Source organism: Entelurus aequoreus, linkage group LG16 (genome assembly GCF_033978785.1).
Source record: "Entelurus aequoreus isolate RoL-2023_Sb linkage group LG16, RoL_Eaeq_v1.1, whole genome shotgun sequence".
Taxonomy (NCBI): Eukaryota; Metazoa; Chordata; class Actinopteri; order Syngnathiformes; family Syngnathidae; genus Entelurus; species Entelurus aequoreus.
In genome coordinates, this window is record NC_084746.1 from 17,236,076 (window position 1) to 17,259,076 (window position 23,001).

Below are 23,001 nucleotides of genomic sequence, written 5' to 3' on the forward strand. Positions count from 1 at the left end.
TGTGCGTGCAGAAGCCGCACATATTATGTGACTGGGCCAGCACTCGTTGGACTGGATGAAAAGCGGCCGTGACGATTTTCGGGAGGGGCACTGAAATTTGGGAGTCTCCCGGGAGGGTTGGCAAGTATGAGAATTAGCGGTGAATCACCGCACCGCCGCTGTATATTCAGTGTTTCCCACACATTCATTTATTTGTGCCTTATTTGTATTTGACCACTACTGTTTTTTGTTTATTTGTTACTGACTGTGGCAGGACACCTCTGCCTCTGTTTCACTTTATGTTGCTGGTAAATAATATGGTTGTAGTAGTAGGCTAAAGTTAAATTATTTAGTATGCACTAATTAAAGGGGCAGAGCTTTAAGAGACATTTTAGCTTTTATATTTTCTAAGATATATTTTTTGTAAGAACCACAATTAATAAATATATTTCAGTGAATAACTTATTGTTCAAATCTGTATATAAATACGTACATAAAGTGTTGTACTTATATTGTAAATAAATGATAAATGATAAATGGGTTATACTTGTATAGCGCTTTTCTACCTTCAAGGCACTCAAAGCGCTTTGACAGTATTTCCACATTCACCCATTCACACACACATTCACACACTGATGGCGGGAGCTGCCATGCAAGGCGCTAACCAGCAGCCATCAGGAGCAAGGGTGAAGTGTCTTGCCCAAGGACACAACGGACGTGACTAGGAAGGTAGAAGGTGGGAATTGAACCCCAGTAACCAGCAACACTCCGATTGCTGGCACAGCCACTCTACCAACTTCGCCACGCCGTCCCATTGTAAAATGGATGGATGGATGGACGTTTAAAACAAAACTGTTATTATTAATTAGTAAGTATACATTTTTTGAGCCTTTTTAGAGAAAATCATATCATTGTAGTAAATTATGCAAATTACTCGATGATGTCATGGTGACCACGCCCATAGCCACGCCCCCACCGCCACAGGTATCTTGGCAGTTTATGGGAAACACTGTCTCCCCGTCATCTTTGTTGTTGAGTTGAGTTCAGTTTGAGTTTATTTGGAACATGCAAGCATACAACATGATACTTCACAATTTCCAGTTTCTTTTTTTTAACGTGTTTGAAAAGAGGTAGGAAGAAGCAGAGCTTATTTAATCGTACACCTTTTCTTTTACATAGCAGTTGCTAAAACTTTTGTTCACTTCCTGTTCTCAATTTATTCACAATATACTCCATAAGTAATCACAATAAAAATAAATAATACTCAGTGAAGTAAGTTACATTTCATTTAGTGAGATAAGTGAGATTATTTAGAAAATGGATGGATGGATGGATGAAATACATTCAGAATGTTTATCATGGTTCTTCTTCTTTGTACTTTGTAAACATTTTAAGTTTGAAGAGTTTCTTGAAGTGTATCATATTAGTACATTGTTTGATTGCTTTGCTTAATCCATTCCATCATTTAATTCCACATACTGATATACTAAAGGTCTTAAGTGTTGTACGTGCATACAAATGTTTTAAATTAAATTTTTCTCTAAGATTATATTTCTCCTCTTTTGTTGAGAAGAATTGCTGTATATTCTTGGGTAGCAGGTTATAGTTTGCTTTGTTTATAATTTTAGCTGTTTGCAAATTCACTATGTCGTGGAATTTCAGTATTTTCGATTAAATAATTAAAGGGTTTGTATGTTCTCTATATCCAACATTATGTTTTATTATAACTGATCAAGGACGGGAGTGGAAGAAGTGTCAAAAGATGGAGCTAACTGTTTTAATGACATTCAGACTTTACTTCAATCAATAACAGAGCACCATTTCATCATCCGCCGGAAATGTGTCCCGTTAAAAAACGTCTGACCGTAACGCTCTAATAACTAAAGTTCCTTGGGTAAATAATGTAAACTCACTACACCGGTATGTTTTAGCGCTTTCATGGCGAGTTTACTGACAGATATAAGTAAGAACTTTACACTACTTTATATTAGAAATGGCAACAGCGGAGGATGAATGTCCCATAAAAAGAAGATAGAGAAAAAAAAGAAGCTTATCGACTACAAAGGCGGACACGTGCAAATTTTCCGGATTTATACAGATCCCAAATACAGATCAGCAGGTACCAGAAGATAAGAAAAGTTGCTTTTGCATAATATTGCGAAACAAAACACCAGATAATGTCTTACCTTACACACACACCTTAATAATACTCGTATGTTGAAGCACATCAAGTGGTGCGGCTTCATAACTCGATAGATATCTTCAAAAGACAGCTTAAAACCTCTTTACTAGAGCATCTAAATTAGATATCAGGGAAGCCGGCTAACTTCACCTTGCACCTGCTGCACCCACAGCAGCTGTATTTTACTCTGCGTTACTTTTAGCCTTTTATTTCCTACATTACTTTCTTGTTCCACACTGTGATTATTGTAATTATTATTGTGTGATCCTTTTGTTTTCTACTTTGCTTTTATCTTCATTTTTTTGTTATAATTTATTTTCCATTTTCTATACTTGTTTTTACCATGTTTTTACTTAATGTTTTTTACTGCTTTGAAGCACTTTGAGCTGCAATTCTGTATGAAAGGTGCTATACAAATAAAGTTTATTATGATTATTATAGCTTACCAAAGTCGTACTAAAACATTTTGATAGATTTTTGAGCGCCGTGTGTAATGTTCTATATTTTCAATCGAACATATAAAATGTTGGTGGTGTTTACTTGAGTCATATTGCCATCATATTGCAGTCTACATGTATCTCATGTTTGACTGCCATCTACTGGTCACACTTGTCATCACATCATGTACCAAAAATGCATCGAGGTCGGTAAGCAAAACCAGAATTATTCCGTACATTAGGCGCACCGGGTTATAAGGCGCACTGTCGAGTTTTGAGGAAAAAATTTTTTTTAAGTGAGCCTTATAGTCTGGAAAATACGGTATTTATCATTTCTGGCATGCGATGTGGCGTCCTACTCTGTGCAGCGATCCTTGAACGCACCGTAACACCTCGATCTCTTAGTATAAAAGGATCACTCTGTGTTTTGAGAGCACAGCTTGTAGGTTCAGTGAGTGCAGTTGAATATCTTAGTTGCTCAGACAGTAATGTGTTTTATATGAGTTTAGATTAGGGTATTGTCAGGTTCAAACACTGATGACATCTATTAAACAAGACAAGAAGCAAAGAATTAAACAGAGACAGAATTAGATTTGGCTCAATTTGAGGAGAGACGCCTGGACACTGTACCTTTGGACAGTGTCTCACCACGCTCTGGCGAAAGATTGTACGCCACCTCTTTTATTTGGACTTTCCCTGATTACATGGAAACAGCTGTTTCTAAGGGACGTGGGTCGTAAACAGCCATCGCAGAACAGTTCAAAGAAAAGGTCGTAACAGAGTTCACAGAAAAGGTCGCCTTGAGGGAGTCAGGCCCTGCTTCCTCTCCGCTTTGTAGTTCTTGGGTCAAGACAATATATTTCTGTTGATTACAATACATGAAAGAAACAGAACACCTTCATGTTGCTTCCCATCCTACACAGTGGCGTTTTACAAGCCTTCTGATTGGTAGGATCAAAGACAGCTTTTGTCTTCTCGCCAAGAACTCAATGTAATACAAAGTTTTGTGATAACTTATACAATTATTCTAACAGGTATATCCTTTCTTAATGGCGAAAGACGTTAATGGCTCTTGATTTCATGTTGGCATTTAGGCTAGCAAGCTGGTGCCAGTCCCTCCATGAGTTTAACAAAGTGCAGTTCTCACCGTTTTTCAATGATTTTAATTTAAAAGAGTAATTCTAACCATCAGGAGTTTTACCGCGGTTATCAATAATACCGCTTATCGTTTACATGCTACAATTCATCTGCTTCTGCAAAATTGCCTTTGTTATTATCGTGCCTATTTTGCAAAGCTTTCAAGGGCAATGTTGTCATCATTTCAGGTGAAAGCCAACCCCAGCAAGAAGCCCATCCTGTCTTTACCGTCCCGCAAGCTGAACAAAGGACAGGCTGCGGTCCTCAGCGCTGTGCTGGGTGGAAAGAACGTTTTCTTCACAGGCAGCGCAGGTACGAATCTCTGCGGCTCCCTAAGTTGCTGCATATGGTCGTGTTAGCGCTGTCAAATGGTTTTGGAATAAATATTCATAAGAATTAATTTTTTTAAATGAATTATTCATGATTAATTACCATTATGTCCATTTTAACAGACTTTTAACAGCCCTAAATTAAATGAAAATTCAAATCAAGCTAAAATATTTGTATAAAAAATATACAAATTCAGTGTACCGTATGTTTTAAAACAGACCTGGGCCACGTCCCTGTCCGGCCCGCGTGAGGCCAATCATAAATTACAAAATAAATGTAAAAAAGTATCTATGTCGAGTGTGAAATACAACGGTGCTGCTTTTGTTTTGAAAAGCGTTATTTGTATTACTTCCGTGTGGACGTATGCTCGTGCGCGATTGTGAGTGAATGTGAACAGCGACAATCACAAATTACAAAATACATTTGAAAAAAACATCTATGTCGGGCGTGCAATACAACTGTGCTGCTTTTATTTTGAAAAGTGTTATTTATGGGCGTATGTCCGTGTGTAACCTGTGAGTGAAGGTGCACAGCGACAAGTGATGCACGGTTACCCCCGAGACGCTAAAAAGAGAAAAGGTGATGACGAATGGCGTGTTTTCAACAAGACATGGACTGCCAAGTATTTCTTTACAGAAATTAAAGGTAAAGCCGTGTGCTTAATTTGTGGTAAAGAATATAATTTGAATCGCCACTACACGACGAAGCACGAGGAAAAATACCGGAATCTGTCTGATGAAACACGCGCAAGGGAGGCTGGTGCGTTGATGGTAAAACTGCAAACCCAACAAGGACTTTTTGCCAAATTTCACACCCCCAGAGATGCAGCCGTCAGGACAGGTTTCGTAATTTCTCACAAAATCGCTAGAAAAAGTAAGGCGTTCTCTGACGGAGAGTTTATTAAGGAGTGCTTATTGGACTCGGTTGCGCTGATATGCCCGGAGAAGAGGGGCGCATTTGAGAACGTGTCACTCTCCTGACGCACTGTATCGAGGCGGGTTGAGACCATCGCTGGAAACTTGGAGCTTCAGCTGAAGAACAGAACGGCCGACTTTGACTGTTTTTCGCTGGCTTTGGATGAGAGCTGCGATGTACGTGACACCGCCCAGCTGCTCATCTTCTTACGTGGGATAACTGCAGACTTTCAAATCACGGAGTAGCTGGCAGCCATGCAGTCAATTAAAGAGACAACCACAGGTAATGACTTGTTCACATAGGTCAATTCGTGTTTGGACATGTTAGGACTGAAATGGGACAAGCTGGCAGGTGTGACAACAGATAGTTGTCCAAATCTGACGGGGAAAAATGTTGGACTTTTAAGAGGATGCAGGATAAAGTGACAGAAATTGACATTTTTGCATTGTATTATACATCAGGAAGTGTTGTGTAAGACAGTGTTAAAAATAAAACCATCAAAAGCAATCTGCTTTTGGATAAAGTTAAGTTAGGTTAAATGACAGAAATGGACATTTTTGCATTGTATTATACATCAGGAAGTATTGTGTAAGACGGTGTTAAAATTAAAACCATCAAAAGCAATCTGCTTTTGTATAAAGTTAAGTTAGGTTAAATTAAATTATTATTATTATTATTATTATTATTATTATTATTCATCTTACGGTATATCAAAAATAATTTGAGCAAAATTTAATTGAAATATTGTCGGTGTGGCCCTCCAGCAGTGCTGGGGTTGCTCATGCGGCCCCCGGTAAAAATTAATTGCCCACCCCTGTTTTAAAATCAATAATCCAAAATGTGTTTTTCCACTTGTAATTGCGGATCTGAAACGTGAAACATCCCAACTCGATTCATTCTGCAAGTCCATTTTTTTTTTATCACAGTTTGACAGGCAATGGTCAACATTTGTCTGACTCAGACTCGTACATACAAAAAATAAAAAATAAGAATTTTTTGTTAATTGCTTTTGGGGGCCCCCTGGTGGCCGCGGGGCCCTTAGCCCTAAGTACGCTTATGCCTTGGGCCGGCTCTGATAAAACCCAACACCAAGAATAGACATTTGAAAGGCAATTTAAAATAAATAAAGAATAGTGAACAACAGGCTGAATAAGTGTACGTTATAAGAGGCATAAATAACCAACTGAGAAGGTGCCTGGTATGTTAACGTAACATATTATGGTAAGAGTCATTCAAATAACTATAACATATAGAACATGCTATACGTTTACCAAACAATCTGTCACTCCTAATCGCTAAATCCCATGAAATCTTATACGTCTAGTGTTTTACGTGAATGAGATAAATAATATTATTTGATATTTTACGGTAATGTGTTAATAATTTCACACAAGTCGCTCCTGAGTATAAGTCGCACCCCCGGCCAAACTATGAAAAAAAAACTGCGACTTATAGTCCGAAAAATACGGTACTTAAAACAATTTATATAATTAATAATGGAACCCAGAGGCAAATTTATACATTATTCACTGTTGCAGCCATAACTGTGATGTGGCCCTCAATGAAAACCAGTTTGACGTCCCTGGCCTAAATCAAGCATTACCAAGTATAAAAATAGCTACATGAACTACAAAATATCACTTTTATGGTAGTATTAGCCACTAGAGGAGACCAAACCAATCAGAGTGCGCTGTTCAGTGTCGTGGCCACTGATTGGCTCAGCCTCAGGCAGCATTAGCATATTAGATTATTTTATGTCTGGAGGGCTCTCATTATGTTGAAAATCCTTTTTAGAAGGTTCTAGGTATGAGAATAATTGATTTTGTAATTAAAAATAATTATAAAAATAAATTATTATTTGAAAAGTAATGGACCACGGTCTAGCCTAGAACCAATTAACAGCGATAAAGGAGGGATTACTGCACATTTTAGCTGCTGGACAGTTGATTTATTAATCTCCATTTTAAAATTAGCATCATAACTCATCCTCTGTTTGTTTGCTCCTTTTTTAATGGTGTGCTTGTGAGTGTCAGGACGAAAAGCTCTGTCAGTTTGTGTTTTGTTTTTTCCCAGAATCAGAATAGTTTTTATAGCCATTGTTTGAGAACGGGTTCACAAACTAGGAATTTTTCTTCGTGCAATGGTGCAACATAAAACACATATAACACAGAATAGGTAATAAAATGAGCTGTAACTGAGCTCGGAAGAAAAGCGCCGTGTCGCTGAAGTAGAAGTGGTTTGATGCCACCTCTTGGTTTGCCTGTAGGAATCTCTTTAGACCCTGATAGGGTTGTACGGTATACCGATACTAGTATAGTTCCACGATACTAATGAATCATGTTCGGTACTATAAAGGTTCCCGCCCTTCTTTTTTTTTAACGGGCATGATCGCGCGCCGTCGCGACATTGTCTGTTTTACGAGCAGAGGAGCATGTTCGGCAGCGCACACACACGGAGTACTTACAAGCAGACACAGTGTGTAGACAGAAAAGGGAGAACGGACGCTTTTTGGCTTAAAAACTAAAGATAAAGGTGAAGTTATAACACGGAAACGCCCTCAGGAAGAGGTGCTTTAAGACATGGCTAGCGAGCTAACGGCTAACGTCCATTCGCAGTCTGCAGTGTTTTAGCTACTTCTAAATCACTAATCCTCGCCTCCACGGCGACAAATAAAGTACGTTTCTTACAAGTATCATCCCTGCAGGACGAGGAATAGCTAAACATGCTTCACTACACACTGTAGGAGGATACAATAGCTCACCGGCGTCAAAATGTAAACAAATGCCACGGGTGGATCTACATCTGACAACCACTGTAATGATACCAAGTACAGGAGCGTAACTAGTGGAATATTTTTTAGCATCACAAAATCTTTTTTAGGAAAAAAAAAAAGTATATTCTGTTTATAAACTCAGGAAATACGTCCCTGGGCACATGAGGACTTTGAATATGACCAATGTATGATCCTGTAACTACTTGGTATCGGATCGATGTGGGATCTGAGCCGAGGATGTCGTTGTGGCTTGTGCAGCCCTTTGAGACACTGGTGATTTAGGGCTATATGAGTAAACATTGTTTGATTGATCGATACCTAAATTTGTGGTTTCATCCAAAACTAATGTAAAGTATCAAACAACAGAAGAATAAGTGATTATTACATTTTAACAGAAGTGTAGATAGAACATGTTAAAAGAGAAAATAAGCAGATATTAACAGTAAATGAACAAGTAGATTAATAATCCATTTTCTACAGCTTGTCCTTAATAATGTTGAAAAAATAATAGGTAGTTAAATGACACAATATGTTACTGCATATGTCAGCAGACTAATTAAAAGCCTTTGTTTGTTTACTTACTACTAAAAGACAAATTGTCTAGTATGTTCACTATTTTATTTAAGGACAAACTTGCAATAATAAACATATGTTCAATGTACCATAAGATTTTTTGTTAAAATAAAACCAGTAATGCCATTTTTTGCGGTGCCCTTTATTTAGAAAAGTATCGAAATACATTTTGATACCGGTACCAAAATATTGGTATCGGACAACCCTAGACCCTGACTATAAGATGACTTGTCTTTTTCAGACTCTTTTCCTCCGGTCTTGATTTTTTAATCCATACATTATTATTAGGGATGTCCGCAGTCCGATATTATCGGCCGATAAATGCTTTAAAATGTAATATTGGAAATTATCGGTATCGGTTTCAAAATGATCGATATCGGTTTCAAAAAGTAAAATTTACTTTTTAAAACGCCGCTGTGAACACGGACGTAAGGAGAAGTACAGAGCGCCAATAAACCTTAAAGGCACTGCCTTTGCGTGCCGGCCCAATCACATAATATCTACGGCTTTTCACACACACAAGTGAATGCAAGGCATACTTGGTCAACAGCCATACAGGTCACACTGAGGGTGACCGTATAAACAACTTTAACACTGTTACAAATATGCGCCACACTGTGAACCCACACCAAACAAGAATGACAAACACATTTCGGGAGAACATCCGCACCGTAACACAACATGAACACAACAGAACAAATACCCAGAACCCCTTGCAGCACTAACTCTTCCGGGACGCTACAATATACACCCCCCCCTACCCCCTACATACCCCCCCGCCCACCTCAACCTCCTCATGCTCTCTCAGGGAGAGCATGTCCCAAATTCCAAGCTGCTGTTTTGAGGCATGTTAAAAAAAAATAATGCACTTTGTGACTTCAATAATAAATATGGCAGTGCCATGTTGGCATTTTTTTCCATAACTTAAATTGATTTATTTTGGAAAACCTTGTTACATTGTTTAATGCATCCAGCGGGGCATCACAACAAAATTAGGCATAATAATGTGTTAATTCCACGACTGTATATATCGGTATCGGTTGATATCGGAATCGGTAATTAAGAGTTGGACAATATCGGATATCGGCAAAAAAGCCATTATCGGACATCTCTAATTATTATGTAAAAAAAATCAAGATGTCAATCATTTAATGCGATGCATTGATGAGACTGTGCTTTCAGGTACCGGGAAGTCCTTTTTACTGAAGAGAATCATCGGGTCGCTCCCTCCCAAGAGCACCTTTGCCACTGCCAGCACGGGAGTGGCTGCATGTCACATCGGAGGAACAACGCTACACAACTTTGCAGGTCAGTCAGGCTGGGTTCCGTCGCTCGCACATAATTAGTGAACGGTGGAACGTGCACTACACTCAAAGTTCCATAAAATGCGGCCCCGTGTAACACGATTGAGCCAAACTGTTTGTATTCCACCGTAACCACACCAAAAACATGAGTAAAAAAACGTATATGTAGAAAAAACTATAATATATATTTTTGACAGATGTCTTTCTTTCTCACTTCTTTCTCATGTTACTTAGCCAGTGATGCGTTTATGACAACGCAAAAAGTCAGACAACTCCAATATCGCATAAAAACCGTTACGTTATGACTCCCCCAATCACACGTGTGCTTATTCCACTGCCGTTAATTTAAAGGCCTACTGAAAGCCACTACTACCGACCACGCAGTCTGATAGTTAATATATCAATGATGAAATCTTAACATTGCAACACATGCCAATACGGCCGGGTTAACTTATAAAGTGCAATTTTAAATTTCCCGCGAAACTTCCGGTTGAAAACGCCTTTGGATGATGACGTATGCGCGTGACGTAGCCAGTGAAACAGGAGTATCGGTAGCCCACTGAAGCCAATACAAAAAGCTCTGTTTTCATTTCATAATTCCACAATATTCTGGACATCTGTGTTGGTGAATCTTTTGCAATTTGTTTAATGAACAATGGAGATTGCAAAGAAGAAAGTTGTAGGTGGGATCGGTGTATTAGCGGCTGGCTGTAGCAACACAACAAGAAGGACTTACTTGGATAGCAGACGCGCCAGCCGATGCTAGCCGCCTTCGCATCTGTGTTGGGGTGAAGTCCTTCGTCGCGCCGTCGATCGCTGGAACGCAGGTGAGCACGGGTGTTGATGAGCAGATGAGGGCTGGCTGGCGTAGGTGGAGCGCTAATGTTTTTATCATAGGTCTGTGAGGCCCGGTTGCTAAGTTGCTAAGTTAGTGTTAGCGTCGTTAGCAACAGCATTGTTAAGCTTTGCCAGGCTGAGAATTATTAACCGTGTAGTTACATGTACATGGTTTAATAGTATTGTTGATCTTCTGTCTATCCTTCCAGTCAGGGATTTATTTATTTTGTTTCTATCTGCATTTGAGACAGATGCTATCACGTTAGCTCAGTAGCTAAAGAGCTTCGTCGATGTATTGTCGTGGAGATAAAAGTCACTGTGAATGTCCATTTCGCGTTCTCGACTCTCATTTTCAAGAGGATATAGTATCCGAGGTGGTTTAAAATACAAATCCGTGATCCACAATAGAAAAAGGAGAGAGTGTGGAATCCAATGAGCCTGCTTGTACCTAAGTTACGGTCAGAGCGAAAAAAGATATGTATTTCACTGCATTCTAGTCCGTCACTCTAACGTTCCTCATCCACGAATCTTTCATTTTCGCTCAAATTAATGGGGTAATCGTCGCTTTCTCGGTCCGAATAGCTCTAGCTGCGTTGAAAACAATGGGAAAATATGAGGAAGTGAACAACTGACAACGTCACGCTACTTCCGGTACAGGCAAGGCTTTTTTTTTAATCAGAGACCAAATGTTGCGAACTTTATCGTCGATTTTCTCTACTAAATCCTTTCAGCAAAAATGTGGCAATATCGCAAAATTATCAAGTATGACACATAGAATGGATCTGCTATTCCCGTTTAAATAAAAAAAAATCATTTCAGTAGGCCTTTAAGAATGTTAATTTATTGATATTATTCACGAAATTCTGTTCTGAGCTTAAAGAAATGCTCATAAAAAGACAAAAAGTTACAGGGATGTACACTTTTTGTATGGTCATGGTCATAGTTTCTCTTGTTATACTCTTATTTTTTACTGTTATATATATTTTTTTTATTGTTGCTTTTTTTATTGTTATTGTTATATTTTCTATTTTATTTCCATTTATACCCCCATTATTTACTTTTTACTTTTTAAATTCGATCTCAATTGTGTACACTGCTGCTGGAATTTTAATTTTCCTGAGGGAATATCTATCTATCTATCTATCTATCTATCTATCTATCTATCTATCTATCTATCTATCTATCTATCTATCTATCTATCTATCTATCTATCTATCTATCTATCTATCTATCTATCTATCTATCTATCTATCTATCTATCTAAGATAGATATAGATAGATAGATAGATAGATAGATAGATAGATAGATAGATAGATAGATAGATAGATAGATAATCTATCTATCTCTATCCATCTATCTCTCTCTCCAGACCACAAGGAAGTGTTTTCCATTTAGAAAAAAATAAACATAATATGACTCCTTTAATGTGCCCTATATATGAAAAAAGATCGAAAATAGACCATTCATCGGCGGTGCGCCCTATGGTCCGGAAAAACCGTTATGTAGAAAAACTGGTCATTTTTTTGTCGTACAAACCAGGCTTGAACCAAGTGTGTGACATCTATCGGATGTCGTTGTGGCTTGTGCAGCCCTTTGAGACATTTGTGATTTAGGGCTATATAAATAAACATTGATTGATTGATTGATTGATTTCTTAATTGCGGCAACACACACACTCGTGTTGCTTAGCCGGTGATGCGTTTACGGCAACGCAAAAAGTCGGACAACTCCTATATCACATAAAAACAGTTACACTATGACTCCCCAATCAGATGTGTGCTTATTCTACTGCCGTTAATTAAGAATGTTAATTTATTGATATTATTCACGAAATTCTGTTCCGAGCTTAAAGAAATGCTCATAAAAAGACAAAAAGTTACAGGGATGTACACTTTTTGTATGGTCATGGTAACTACTACCTAGTTTCTCTTGTTATAGTCTGTTATATTTTTATTGTTGCTTCTTATTTTTATTGTTATTGTTATATTTTGTATTTTATTTCCATTTATACCCCCATTATTTACTTTTTAAATGTGATCTCAATTCTGTACACTGCTGCTGGAACTCTCCTGAAGGAATCAATAAAGTTCTGTCCATCTATCTATCTATCTATCTATCTATCTATCTATCTATCTATCTATCTATCTATCTATCTATCTATCTATCTATCTATCTATCTATCTATCTATCTATCTATCTATCTATCTATCTATCTATCTATCTATCTATCTATCTATCTATCTATCATCCATCCATCCATCCATCCATCCATCCATCCATCCATCCATCCATCCATCTATCTATCTAGACCACAATGAAGTGTTTTCCATATACAAAAAAATAAACATAATATGACTCCTTTAATGTGCCCTGCATATGAAAAAAGATCGAAAATAGACCATTCATCGGCGGTGCGCCCTATGGTCCGGAAAAACCGGTATGTAGAAAAACTGGTCATTTTTTGTCGTACAAACCAGGCTTAAACCAAGTGTGTGACATCTATCTTTCTTTCTTAATTACGGCAACACACACACACTCGTGTTGCTTAGCCGGTGATGCGTTTACGGCAACGCAAAAAGTCGGACAACTCCATTATCACATAAAAACAGTTACACTATGACTCCCCAATCAGATGTGTGCTTATTCTACTGCCGTTAATTAAGAATGTTAATTTATTGATATTATTCACAAAATTCTGTTCCGAGATTAAAGAAATGCACATAAAAAAAGATATATTTCACAGACAAAAAGTTACTGGGATGTACACTTTTCGAATGTTTACATCTCATTGTGCAACATGTGAATGTTTAATGGGATCTCTGAAAGGGGTACACATTAAGGCTGAAACGACGCGTCGACGTAGTCGACGTCATCGGTTACGTAAATACGTCGACGCCGTTTTTGTGCGTCGACGCGTCGCATAATTACGTCACACTACCGTCATGGCGGAGCGCAAAGCAGACTGTGCGAGCGAGGGGAAAAACGCACGCCAAAAGTCGTCAAAAGTGTGGGAGTATTTCAGTACACAGCCTAATAATGTTGTTGTATGCACACTGTGTCGAGCGGAAATGGCCTATCATAGCAGCACAACGGCTATGAACGAACATTTGAAAAGAAAACCATCAACCATCAACTAGTCAATCGTCCGCGTTAGCATACGTTGTCATCATTACACAAATACATGAATGTGTCATTTGTATCTGCTAGGGGTGTAACGGTATGTGTTTTGTATTGAACCGTTTCGGTACGGGGCTTTCGGTTCGGTACGGGGGTGTACCGAACGAGTTTCTAAGATAAAGCTAACTTTATCTGCTAAAGTCTTAACAAGTTGCTTTGCTTGTCTGCCTCTGTCTCAGCACGCAGCATTGTCCCACCCATACAACCATCTGATTGGTACACACGCAGCATTGTCCCACCCACACAACCATCTGATTGGTACACACGCAGCATTGTCCCACCCACACAACCATCTGATTGGTACACACGAAGCATTATCAGCCAATCAGCAGTGCGTATTCATAGCGCATGTAGTCAGCGCTTCAGCGTGGAGCAGATAGGTGTTTAGCAGGTGAGCATCAGGCAGCGCACTCTCCCCAAATGATAATAAACACCTCCCAGTCAACTACTAGTAACATCACTATGAGCCCGTTGACCTACTAGAAACTTAAACTGCAGCTCAGCTCGCTCGCAGTCCTGGTTTGAGGTGAAGGCTAATTACCTCTCAGTTCCAGCCACATCGACCCCTTCTGAGCGCCTATTTTCAGCTGCTGGGAATATTGTAAACAAGAAAAGAAGCAAAGCAAGTAGACATGCTAACCTTTCTTCATTACAACTGTTAGTCACTCACTGGAATGAGTAGAATTGGTTATTGTGTACTGTGTTGGACTGGATGTTTATTTTGCACATTTTAAAAGCAATACTTAATGTTTACAGTGCTCCAGAATATTTAGATTGGCACTTTTTTGTATTGGATGTTTATCTTTATTTTTGCACATTTTAGCAAATAAGCAATACTTTCACTTTTGTTGAAATGTTTACACTGTTGTTACAGAATATTTCGTTTTGCACTTTTTTGTATTGGACGTTTATCTTTATTTTTGCACATTTTAAAGCAAAATAAGCAATACTTTTACTTTTGAAATGCTTATACTATTGCAGAATATTAAGATTTGCACTGGATGTTTACTTTTATATTTGCACATTAAAAAGCAAATAAGATACTTTTAATTTTGTTAAATGTTAAAAGTTTTAAATGTTTACATTGTTACAGAATATTTTGTCATGTTGTTGTCAATGTTGACTGAGTGGCCATACTTTTTTTTTTTGTAAATAAAAACCATGCCTTTTGAAAAAACTGGCCTACTTTTATTTTTTCATCTTCATTTTAAATAATAATTTTAAAAAAAATCGGTAAAAGGAAAAATAATCTATAGATGAATCGAAAAAATAATCTATAGATTAACCGATTAATCGAAAAAATAATCTATAGATTAATCGATAGAAAAATAATCGTTAGCTGCAGCCTTAGTACACATTATTTCCAAAGTAGGACCCCTACCTAGTCCACAGTCCATTTTTTTTTGTTATTGTCATTGGGCCAAATCGCTTATGTCAGAAAATAATCTCATAAAAATGACTGCTGTCATTTGATTATTATAATAAAGCATTTAACTCGTTATTATTTAGTGGGACAGGTGCTGCTGGCGTGGCCACGTCTGAATGCTCAAATATTCTCTTAAACCAGGGACCTTATTTTGTGATTTGTTATTATCTGAAGATTTAAGCAGAGCTAAAGGTTTGTTGTAAAGAATATTGAAGATTATACTTTACTACTCTTATATTATTTTCAAGGCTTTTTAATATTTTTATAAGCATCTCTCTATGCATGAAAATTGAAAATGTCCAGAAAATTACTCATGTTAGGTTTTAATAAAACAACTTGACACGCATATTTGGGTTGGATTTGTCGAAATTCACTTTCCGGCACAAAAAAAATGTTGCCGTATTTATCGACGTCCAGCCAAAAAATATATGCACATGAGTTTTGGTCTATACTCTCGGCAGGGTCCTTGAGGGTGCATGGGAGTTTGCCCAACTAGTCTACATGTGCTTTGTGGACTTGGAAAAGGCATTCGACCGTGTCCCTCGGGAAGTCCTGTGGGGAGTGCTCAGAGAGTATGGGGTATCGGACTGTCTGATTGTGGCGGTCCGCTCCCTGTACGATCAGTGTCAGAGCTTGGTCCGCATTGCCGGCAGTAAGTCGGACCCGTTTCCAGTGAGAGTTGGACTCCGCCAAGGCTGCCCTTTGTCACCGATTCTGTTCATAACTTTTATGGACAGAATTCCTAGGCGCAGTCAAGGCGTTGAGGGGATCCGGTTTGGTGGCTGCAGGATTAGGTCTCTGCTTTTTGCAGATGATGTGGTCCTGATGGCTTCATCTGGCCAGGATCTTCAGCTCTCACCGGATCGGTTCGCAGCCGAGTGTGAAGCGACTGGGATGAGAATCAGCACCTCCAAGTCCGAGTCCATGGTTCTCGCCCGGAAAAGGGTGGAGTGCCATCTCCGGGTTGGGGAGGATAACCTGCCCCAAGTGGAGGAGTTCAAGTACCTCGGAGTCTTGTTCACGAGTGAGGGAAGAGTGGATCGTGAGATCGACAGGCGGATCGGTGCGGCGTCTTCAGTAATGCGGACGCTGTATCGATCCGTTGTGGTGAAGAAGGAGCTGAGCCGGAAGGCAAAGCTCTCAATTTACCGGTCGATCTACGTTCCCATCCTCACCTATGGGTTATGACCAGAGGGGGGTAGAGTAGCCAGAAATTGTACTCAAGTAAAAGTAAGGAGTAGTCACCCAAATATTTACTTGAGTAAAAGTAAAAAGTATGTTGTGAAAAAACTACTCAAGTACTGAGTAACTGATGAGTAACACGTTCGTTTAATGATGACGGCAACAAATAATGCACAAAAACATAAAAATAGCAAAGAGCAAATTCAGAGGCAGGAATATCTCTTAAGCAACTAAAACAATATTATATATTAATTAATAATACATTAACATAAAAAAAATTAAGGCAAATTAAGCCACAATAACTTAACAGCACCATAGGCTCAGTAGGCAGAGATTACAAAGGAAAATAACAAGTTAGCCTTTACGCAAACCCTAAACTGATAGGTGTGGGCTGCACCTGAGAACACACTGTGCACTTCTGATTGGTGTTTCTATGCATGCATGTATGTGTGTGTGTGTGTGTGTGTGTGTGTGTGTGTGTGCGACTGTGCGTATGAGTGTGTCTCTGTCTGTCTGTCTGTCTGTCTGTCTGTCTGTCTATGAAGCTGCATTGCGTTAGTAAATGTCCCCACACGATGTACATTTGACAGTGATTCATAGCAGGGAAGCTGACATCAGACTACGGTGACAGCCAAAATATCAACTAACGTTACTTACCGCGATGTGCTTCCTCAAATTTGACGTTGAGTTCATGTAAGCTTAAGCTTCTTGTTGTTTGCCGCTGAAACTTTATGTGCAGTTAATCATGTGACTGCCTGGCTCGGTTTGATTGGTGAAACGGAGTCAAACGTCACCAGTGACTGCATTTGATTGGTGAAACGGAGTCAAACGTCACCAGTGACTGCATTTGATTGGTGAAACGGAGTCAAACGTCACCTGTGACTGCATTTGATTGGTGAAACGGAGTCAAACGTCACCAGTGACTGCATTTGATTGGTGAAACAGAGTCAAACGTCACCAGTGACTGCATTTGATTGGTGAAACAGAGTCAAACGTCACCAGTGACTGTATTTGATTGGTGAAACGGAGTCAAACGTCACCAGTGACTGCATTTGATTGGTGAAACGGAGTCAAACGTCACCAGTGACTGCATTTGATTGGTGAAACAGAGTCAAACGTCACCAGTGACTGTATTTGATTGGTGAAAGGCAGGTATGCGATAGATCCTACTTTGAAGGTCTGTCTGACAAACCAAAACAAACAAAGCGTGCATTAACAGATCGATAAAAACCAGTAGCGAGTAGCGAGCTGAATGTAGATAAATGGAGCGGAGTAAAAGTAGCGTTTCTTCTCCATACATATACTCAAGTAAAAGTATGTTGCATTAAAACTACTCTTAGAAGTACAATTTATCCCAAAAGTTACTCAAGTAGATGTAACGGAGTAAATGTAGCGCGTTACTACCCACCTCTGGTTATGACCGAAAGGACAAGGTCACGGGTACAAGCGTCCAAAATGAGCTTCCTCCGCCGGGTGGCGGGGCTCTCCCTTCGAGATATGGTGAGAAGCAGCAAAGTAAAGCCACTGCTCCTCCACATGGAGAGGAGCCAGATGAGGTGGTTCGGGCATTTGGTCAGGATGCCACCCGAACTCCTCCGACCGGTAGGAGGCCACGGGGAAGACCCAGGACACGTTGGGAAGACTATGTCTCCCGGCTGGCCTGGGAACGCCTCGGGATCCCCCGGGAAGAGCTGGACGAAGTGGCTGGGGAGAGGGAAGTCTGGGCTTCCCTGCTTAGGCTGCTGCCCCCGCGACCCGACCTCGGATAAGCGGAAGAAGATGGATGGATTTTTGGTCCTTATGGCCCAACCCTAACTTATAACCGTATAAAAACCTGCAGGGATGGGAAGCAAACTCTGGATTGTTTCCACCTGTGAGTGCTTGTCAAATGTGCACCCAGGTATTGGCTCTGGCTCCGCCCCTCTGGAGCAGTGTATCGAACTGGCCCAGAGGCCCGGGGTCCTGCAGCACTGGACCAGCTGTCGACACCTCGTCATTGATGAGGTCTCCATGGTTGACGCGACGTTCTTTGACAAGCTGGAGTGCGTGGCCAGGTGGGATCCAAATGAACATGTCCCTATCCTTCCAGTCGTATGTCAAGATTTGCTCTCTGCACGCAGGTCCGTGAGGAGGTCCACCGAGCCGTTCGGGGGCATCCAGTTGATTATTTGTGGGGATTTCCTTCAGTTGCCTCCAGTTTCGAAAGGGAAGGAAAAGGCCAAGTTTTGCTTCCAGGTAAATGACTTCTGTAGTGTATGATGGGGGGGGGGGGGGGGGATTACACTTAATCACGGTTTCCACAGGTCAATAAAAATCATTAGAATAAATTAAATAGATTTTGCCATAATTGAGGCTTTAAAGGGGAACTGCGCTTTGACAGTATTTCCACATTTACCCATTCACACACACATTCACACACTGATGGCGGGAGCTGCCATGCAAGGCGCTACCAGCAGCCATCAGAGGCAAAGGGTGAAGTGTCTTGCCCAAGGACACAACGGACGTGACTAGGAAGGTACAAGAAAAATGTGTTTTTATGCATTGTAACTCGTTACTAAAAGTGCGCTTACAATGGAGTTAAAGGCCTCTTGAAATGACATTTTTTTATTTAAACGGGGATAGCACATTCATTCTATGTGTCATACTTGATCATTTCGCGATATTGCCATATTTTTGCTGAAAGGATTTAGTAGAGAACATCGACGATAAAGTTCGCAACTTTTGGTCGCTGATAAAAAAAAGCCTTGCCTGTACCGGAAGTAGCGTGACGTCGCAGGTTAAAGGGCTCCTCACATTTCCCCATTGTTTACACCAGCAGCGAGAGCGATTCGGACCGAGAAAGCGACGATTACCCCATTAATTTGAGCGAGGATGAAAGATTCGTGGATGAGGAACGTGAGAGTGAAGGACTAGAGTGCAGTGCAGGACGTACCTTTTTTCGCTCTGACCATAACTTACGTAAAAGGGCTCATTGGATTCCACACTTTATCCTTTTTCTATTGTGGATCACGCATTTGTATTTTAAACCACCTCGGATACTATATCCTCTTGAAAATGAGAGTCGAGAACGCGAAATGGACATTCACAGTGACTTTTATCTCCACAACAATACATCGGTGAAGCACTTTAGCTACGGAGCTAACGTGATAGCATCGTGCTTAAATGCAGATAGAAACAAAATAAATAAACCCCTGACTGGAAGGATAGACAGAAGATCAACAATACTACTAATCAGGAGACACCGAACCAAACCCTGGACCTGTAACTACACGGTTAAAGCTGTGCCGCCTGTCGAAGCCTAGCAATGCTGTTGCTAACGACGCCATTGAAGCTAACTTAGCTACGGGACCTCGTCAGAGCTATGATAAAAACATTAGCGCTCCACCTACGCCAGCCCTCATCTGCTCATCAACACCCGTGCTCACCTGCGTTACAGCGATCGACGGCGCGACGAAGGACTTCACCCGATCATCGATGCGGTCGGCGGCTAGCGTCGGATAGCGCGTCTGCTATCCAAGTCAAAGTCCTCCTGGTTGTGTTGCTGCAGCCAGCCGCTAATACACCGATCCCACCTACAGCTTTCTTCTTTGCAGTCTTCATTGTTCATTAAACAAATTGCAAAAGATTCACCAACACAGATGTCCAGAATACTGTGGAATTTTGCGATGAAAACAGAGCTTTTTGTATTGGGATACAATGTGTCCGAATACTTCCGCTTCAACCATTGACGTCACGCGCATACGTCATCATACATAGACGTTTTCAACCGGAAGTTTCGCGGGAAATTTACAATTGCACTTTATAAGTTAACCCGGCCGTATTGGCATGTGTTGCAATGTTAAGATTTCATCATTGATATATAAACTATCAGACTGCGTGGTCGGTAGTAGTGGCTTTCAGTAGGCCTTTAATGGTAAGTCCTCTAAAACCCGATAAAAACAATACTCCATCTACATTTGGTGACTTGAATATTAACAAGTATAAGTGGTATTGTTATTATAAATTCTAACGCAGAACAACTATTTTTAGCGGTGCATTGTCACAGAGAGCGAACAAGCCCGCTGCTGCTATGTTGACGTCTTCGGCTGGTGAGCTGCTTTCTCGCCTCTGAGCCCGTGAAAGTTTATTCTGGACCTTACCTGGGCAAATTTAAGAGCTTTTCAATCTGGCCCGCCAAACATTCCCAAATAATTTTTTTAGATCTTTAAGATGGAAACTGTAGCTGCCATTATGATGTGCAGTGATGTTTTCTAATGACCGTAAGTCTTGAACTATACAAAGTATTTCAATGGTTGAAATCTGCGATTCTGCATGGTATATTAGTTACTATGGTAATCTAATTAGTTACTATGGTAATCTAATTAGTTACTATGGTCATCTAAGTCACAGCAGCTCAGACGAGGCACCAAGCAGTGTGGGTGGGGAGTGTTTCCACAGAGTGTTTCCAGAGCGGCCAGCCTGAAATGTGGGTGTCAGGGACAGACGTGGAAGGAGATTTTTACAACAAAGTTCTAAAGCTTAGTGATATATCAGATTGTAGGTGGGGTTTATTTATACCCTTCGCGTTCATATTTTGCTGTTTGTTGCATTTTTGTTGCGTTTCGCTTGATTGTAAAATATTTAGATCAAGAGGCGGGGTTACGTTCATATGTTGTCAATATTCAGTGTTTTATCGTTCATACACTACCTTTCAAAAGTTTGGGGTCACATTAAAATGTCCTTATTTTTCAATGAAGATAACTTTAAACTAGTCTTAACTTTAAAGAAATACACTCTATACATTGCTAATGTGGTAAATGACTATTCTAGCTGCAAATGTCTGGTTTTTGGTGCAATATCTACATAGGTGTATAGAGGCCCATTTCCAGCAACTATCACTCCAGTGTTCTAATGGTACAATGTGTTTGCTCATTGGCTCAGAAGGCTAATTGATGATTAGAAAACCCTTGTGCAATCATGTTCACACATCTGAAAACAGTTTAGCTCGTTACAGAAGCTACAAAACTGACATTCCTTTGAGCAGATTGAGTTTCTGGAGCATCACATTTGTGGGGTCAATTAAACGCTCAAAATGGCCAGAAAAAGAGAACTTTCATCTGAAACGCGACAGTCTATTCTTGTTCTTAGAAATGAAGGCTATTCCACAAAATTGTTTGGGTGACCCCAAACTTTTGAACGATATTGTAAATCACGATATTAGTTAATATTGGAAATCACACGGTCTTTATTTTCATGTACATTCAGTATAAAATTAGACACTAAGTTTAAAGCTTAGTGATATATCAGAGATATAAGATTGTAGGTGGGTTTTTTTTTTTACCCTTCGCGTTCATATTTCGCTGTTTGTTGTATTTTTGTTGCGTTTCGCCTGGTTGTAAAATCTGTCGATCGAGAGGCGGGGTAACGTTCATATGTTGTCAATATTCAGTGTTTTATCATTCATAGTTAATATTGTAAAACCCACATTCTTTATTTTCATGTACATTTCTGGGTGTCTCATTCAGTATAAAATGAGACACTAAGTTTAAAGGCCTACTGAAAGCCACTACTACCGACCATGCAGTCTGATAGTTTATATATCAATGATGAAATCCTAACATTGCAACACATGCCAATACGGCCGGGTTAACTTATAAAGTGCAATTTTAAATTTCCCGGCAAACTTCCGGCTGAAAACGTTTCGATATGATGACGTATGCGCGTGACGTCAACAGTGGAAGCGGAAGTATTCGGAGCCCATTGAATCCAATACAAAAAGCTCTGTTTTCATTTCAAAATTCCACAGTATTCTGGACATCTGTGTTGGTGAATCTTTTGCAATTTGTTTAATGAACAATGGAGACTGCAAAGAAGAAAGCTGTAGGTGGGATCGGTGTATTAGCGACGGACTACAGCAACACAACCAGGAGCACTTAGAGGATAGCAGACGCGCTAGCCGAACGACCTCACCTTGACTTCCTCCGTCTCCGGGCCGCCAACTGCATCGGTGATCGGGTGAAGTCCTTCGTCGTACCGTCGATCGCTGGAACGCAGGTGAGCACGGGTGTTGATGAGCTGGCGTAGGTGCAGAGCTAATATTTTTAGCATAGCTCTGTCGAGGTTCCGTAGCTAAGTTAGCTTCAATGGCGTCGTTAGCAACAGCATTATTAAGCTTCGCCAAGCTGGAAAGCATTAACCGTTTATTTACATGTCCAGAGTTTGGTGTTATTGTTGATCTTCTGTCCATCCTTCCAGTCAGGGACTTATTTGTTTTGTTTCTATATGCAGTAAAGCCCGATGCTATCACGTTAGCTCAGTAGCTAAAGAGCTTCGCCGATGTATTGTCGTGGAGATAAAAGTCACTGTGAATGGTCATTTCGCGTTCTCGACTCTCATTTTCAAGAGGATATAGTATCCGAGGTGGTTTAAAATACAAGTCCGTGATCCACAATAGAAAAAGGAGAAAGTGTGGAATCCAATGAGCCAGCTTGTACCTAAGTTACGGTCAGAGCGAAAAAAGATACGTTCTGCACTGCACTCTAGTCCTTCACTTTCACGTTCCTCATCCACGAATCTTTCATCCTCGCTCAAATTAATGGGGTAATCGTCGCTTTCTCGGTCCGAATCTCTCTCGCTGCTGGTGTAAACAATGGGGAAATATGAGCAGTCCTTCCTCCGGTGTCGTCACGCTACTTCCGGTAGGGGCAAGGCTTTTTTTTATCAGAGACCAAAAGTTGCGAACTTTATCATCGTTGTTCTATACTAAATC

The 23,001-nt window shown here is 40.1% G+C and overlaps 1 protein-coding gene across 2 annotated transcripts in view; it reads left to right on the forward strand.

Moving 5' to 3' along the window:
* Window positions 1–23,001, forward strand: part of pif1 (PIF1 5'-to-3' DNA helicase homolog (S. cerevisiae)) — a 72,213-nt gene that overhangs the window by 13,178 nt on the left and 36,034 nt on the right. For both annotated transcript variants that reach the window (XM_062022262.1, XM_062022261.1), the window contains exons 3-6: window positions 3,924–4,047; window positions 9,509–9,634; window positions 18,154–18,307; window positions 18,374–18,488. In XM_062022262.1, the coding sequence (XP_061878246.1) occupies window positions 3,924–4,047; window positions 9,509–9,634; window positions 18,154–18,307; window positions 18,374–18,488 (519 nt within the window). The remainder of the gene's footprint in view (window positions 1–3,923; window positions 4,048–9,508; window positions 9,635–18,153; window positions 18,308–18,373; window positions 18,489–23,001) is intronic.